This window comes from Plasmopara halstedii, assembly GCF_900000015.1.
Source record: "Plasmopara halstedii genome assembly, contig: Scaffold_2604, whole genome shotgun sequence".
In the NCBI taxonomy this organism is placed as follows: Eukaryota; Oomycota; class Peronosporomycetes; order Peronosporales; family Peronosporaceae; genus Plasmopara; species Plasmopara halstedii.
In genome coordinates this window covers 334394-337268 of record NW_020189511.1, presented here as the reverse complement: position 1 = coordinate 337268, position 2875 = coordinate 334394, and the positions used below count along the sequence as shown (strand labels likewise).

The window sequence follows — 2875 nt, the reverse complement described above, 5'->3', positions numbered from 1 at the left end:
TTTGTTTCGATGAAGCCATAATGCGCGAAGTACACAACATCTCACAATAGTAAAGATTACATAAAATGCGTAAGTTCCATAGTGTTGTATAGTAGTATGTTGAAGACGAATAGAGTGGAAGAAGACAATCATAGACCAGTCAGAAGCTCCAATAATGAATTTGTTAAAAGGTCGAAGAAAGACTTCTTATTGATGTATTGCCACTCTACAAGCCCAAAAAAGTTGCTGGGCATCTTCAAGATTTGTGCATCCATGTACACATGTATTGCTTGATATGACTTCAGTTCTCCATCGAAACTTGTATCAAAATCCTAATGCATTGTGTTGAAGACAAAACTTATGATCGGAGCAAACTGGTAGGACATGGCGATCCAATCTGTACTCAAAACGCCATATGTCGTCCGTTAGAGGTAAGCCCGCAATCTGAAGCTTGTCAACTTGGAGCTTTGGAAGCGGTGTACCCAACTTAGTCTTCAACAATAGTTTAACCAAGTCCCTGTTTGACATGTCTATGACAATTTTGTCCTCAAACTCCAGACATTCAACGTGAATGGGGCGAGTTGGCCCATATGTAGGTCCATGTGGGGGGCATATCAAGTCAAGTCGCGAAATTGTCTCGGACACTGATCGTGTTTTCGACGCAGGTCTGGCGAATTGATCAACCTGAAGTAGACTGTTTAGTAGATCTTGTGTTACAAAGCATCCATAGCGTTCCACAAAGTCTTGAAGGCGGGTGAACCCTAATGCCTTCAGTAACCAATAGTGCTTTTACTGACCTCGGCCAATGGGGTTTTAGCCTTGCCAAACGTAAAGTAGACATTGTACCATAACGGAATGACTTGCACAAACCATTTCCAGTTCGTGGAGTCGTGTGTAGTGTGGAGTTCCGCCCATACACGTAGAGTAGATTTCCCATAGTCAGGTAGTTTATTCCATTGCTCTCCCTTCATATGTGCATATAAAATATCAAAGCCTGTACCAACGGAGCCTAATTTTCTTGTGAAGAGTTGCAGAGCCGGAGTAAACCACCGGGGTACAATACTCAATTCACAAGTCGAGGCAATTCCATCCTTTAATGTCTTAAGATGCATAGCTTGGATATTAGCTTTGACAGGTGTCAATCCTAATCCACCCTTCGAAACACATGCATAAATCCATTCTTTTGCGAATTCTTCGGCAACCGCGGAGTCACTATCCGTATCCGTAGAGTGAACAAAGTTGCAGGTAATGACGTCCACAGTTTTCAGAAGATTCGGTGTATTAGACGTCACGCTGACTGTGTACCAAAGCAGTGGTAAAATGATGCTTTGTAATAGCACGACTTTGCCCCGTAATGTACGTGCACGGTACTTCCAGATGGCGCATCTTCTTCGTACTTTACTTACTACGTTGCTTAGGTGTCACAGTTGCACCCTGAAGTACTCCTAATAGTACCACAGTGTCCGACGGTTTCAACACTTTGAGATTTGTTGAAGCACGTAGTCTGGCCAATTTGGACAAATCGACTTGGTGCGTAAGCGGCATGACGCACGTTTTATTCATATTTAGGTGTAGTCCTGATGCTAACGCGTAATCTTGTACCACGTTTATGAATTCAGGTGCGTGATCAATATCGGCTAGTAGACCAGTGCAGTCATCGGCAAACGCCAGTAGCAAATGTGGGGATGGCTCATTGTCGATATCCCACCCTCGCACCGAAACTCGAGCGCGTAAAAAATTCATGAGTGGTTCGATGAACAACACGAACAGTTCCGGAGATAGTGGGCGCCCTGTCGTACCCCGGCACCCAGCAAAAACGGGTCTCCTGGTGAGTTGTTCAAGAGCAAACTAATAGAAGTCAGGTTGTAAAGTGTTTTGATCCAGGCTCGAAATGTCGTACCAAATCCAAAGTTATGCAGTACCATGTCCAACGCTGGCCATCTCACGCTATCGAAAGCCTTAGCAGAATCTATAAGAACTGCACAAGCGTCCGGGTAAGTGTGCTTGCATAATTCTTGTAAGTCTTGGAAGCGAATAAGAGAGTGGTGAATAGATCTGTTAGGTACAAACCCACTTTGATCTTCATTAATCAGCGAAGGCGGCACAAACCCCAGCCTCCGCGCCAGAATCTTAGGACCAAGCTGAGCATCATGATTCAGCAGCGTCAGTGGACGGTAGTTTCCAGGCTGCGATCTATCTCCACACTTGTATAGCAGCGAAAGGTGCGCCCGTCGTTGAAACTTAGTCATCTTTCCTTCGATAACTGATTATCGTGGCTAACTACGTATATGCGTGCCCATAGACTTGGCGAAATCTTGTAGTACTCGATAGGTAATCCGTCGGAGCCCGGCGCTTTTCCATTGGTGGATTTCATGATCTCCCAGTATAAGTCGTTTGCAGTAATGGGCGCATCGAGCAGACGTTGTTGAGCTGTCGCAAGTTTAGCCACTGCTTGACGTAGCATTCGCGCTAATCGAAGTGTCTGATATGAAGTGTTCCGTAGATGCTAAAGATCCGGCGAAGTTGATTGGAATAGCTGCCTTCAAAACCTGCGGTGTACCGTCTCGATTTCAACAGGGTCCGCACTCCTCGACCCATCGTCGCTTTGAATTTCGGTGATGGGAGCCCTGATACAGTCTTGTTTTGGTGGCCGAAAGAAGTGTTTTGTTGCTCGCTCACTAAATTGTGTGTCGGCTGCAAATTTGCTCATTGCGTTCCTTTCTTAAATCGTCTTCTTGTATGCACTAAGATCCGCTTGTGCTTGTTGAAATGCTGACTTGTTGTAGTCTATCGGAGCCAGGTTGAAGAGGTCGATGGCATCGCTCACTGCAGTGACTCTAATGGCCATTTCATGCGCATCACCTTGTCGAAGTTCAACCTACTGACTCCGAAGATA

The 2875-nt window shown here is 45.3% G+C and overlaps 1 protein-coding gene across 1 annotated transcript; it reads right to left on the bottom strand.

The window, feature by feature from the left end:
- Positions 1–749: 749 nt before the first annotated feature.
- Positions 750–1722, bottom strand: PHALS_04395 (Reverse transcriptase domain; the record flags this gene model as incomplete). The annotated part of the gene is made up of 2 exons (XM_024718504.1): positions 750–1276; positions 1386–1722. The coding sequence occupies 2 exons, from the start codon at positions 1720–1722 to the stop codon at positions 750–752; spliced, it is 864 nt and encodes a 287-aa protein (XP_024583896.1).
- Positions 1723–2875: the final 1153 nt, after the last annotated feature.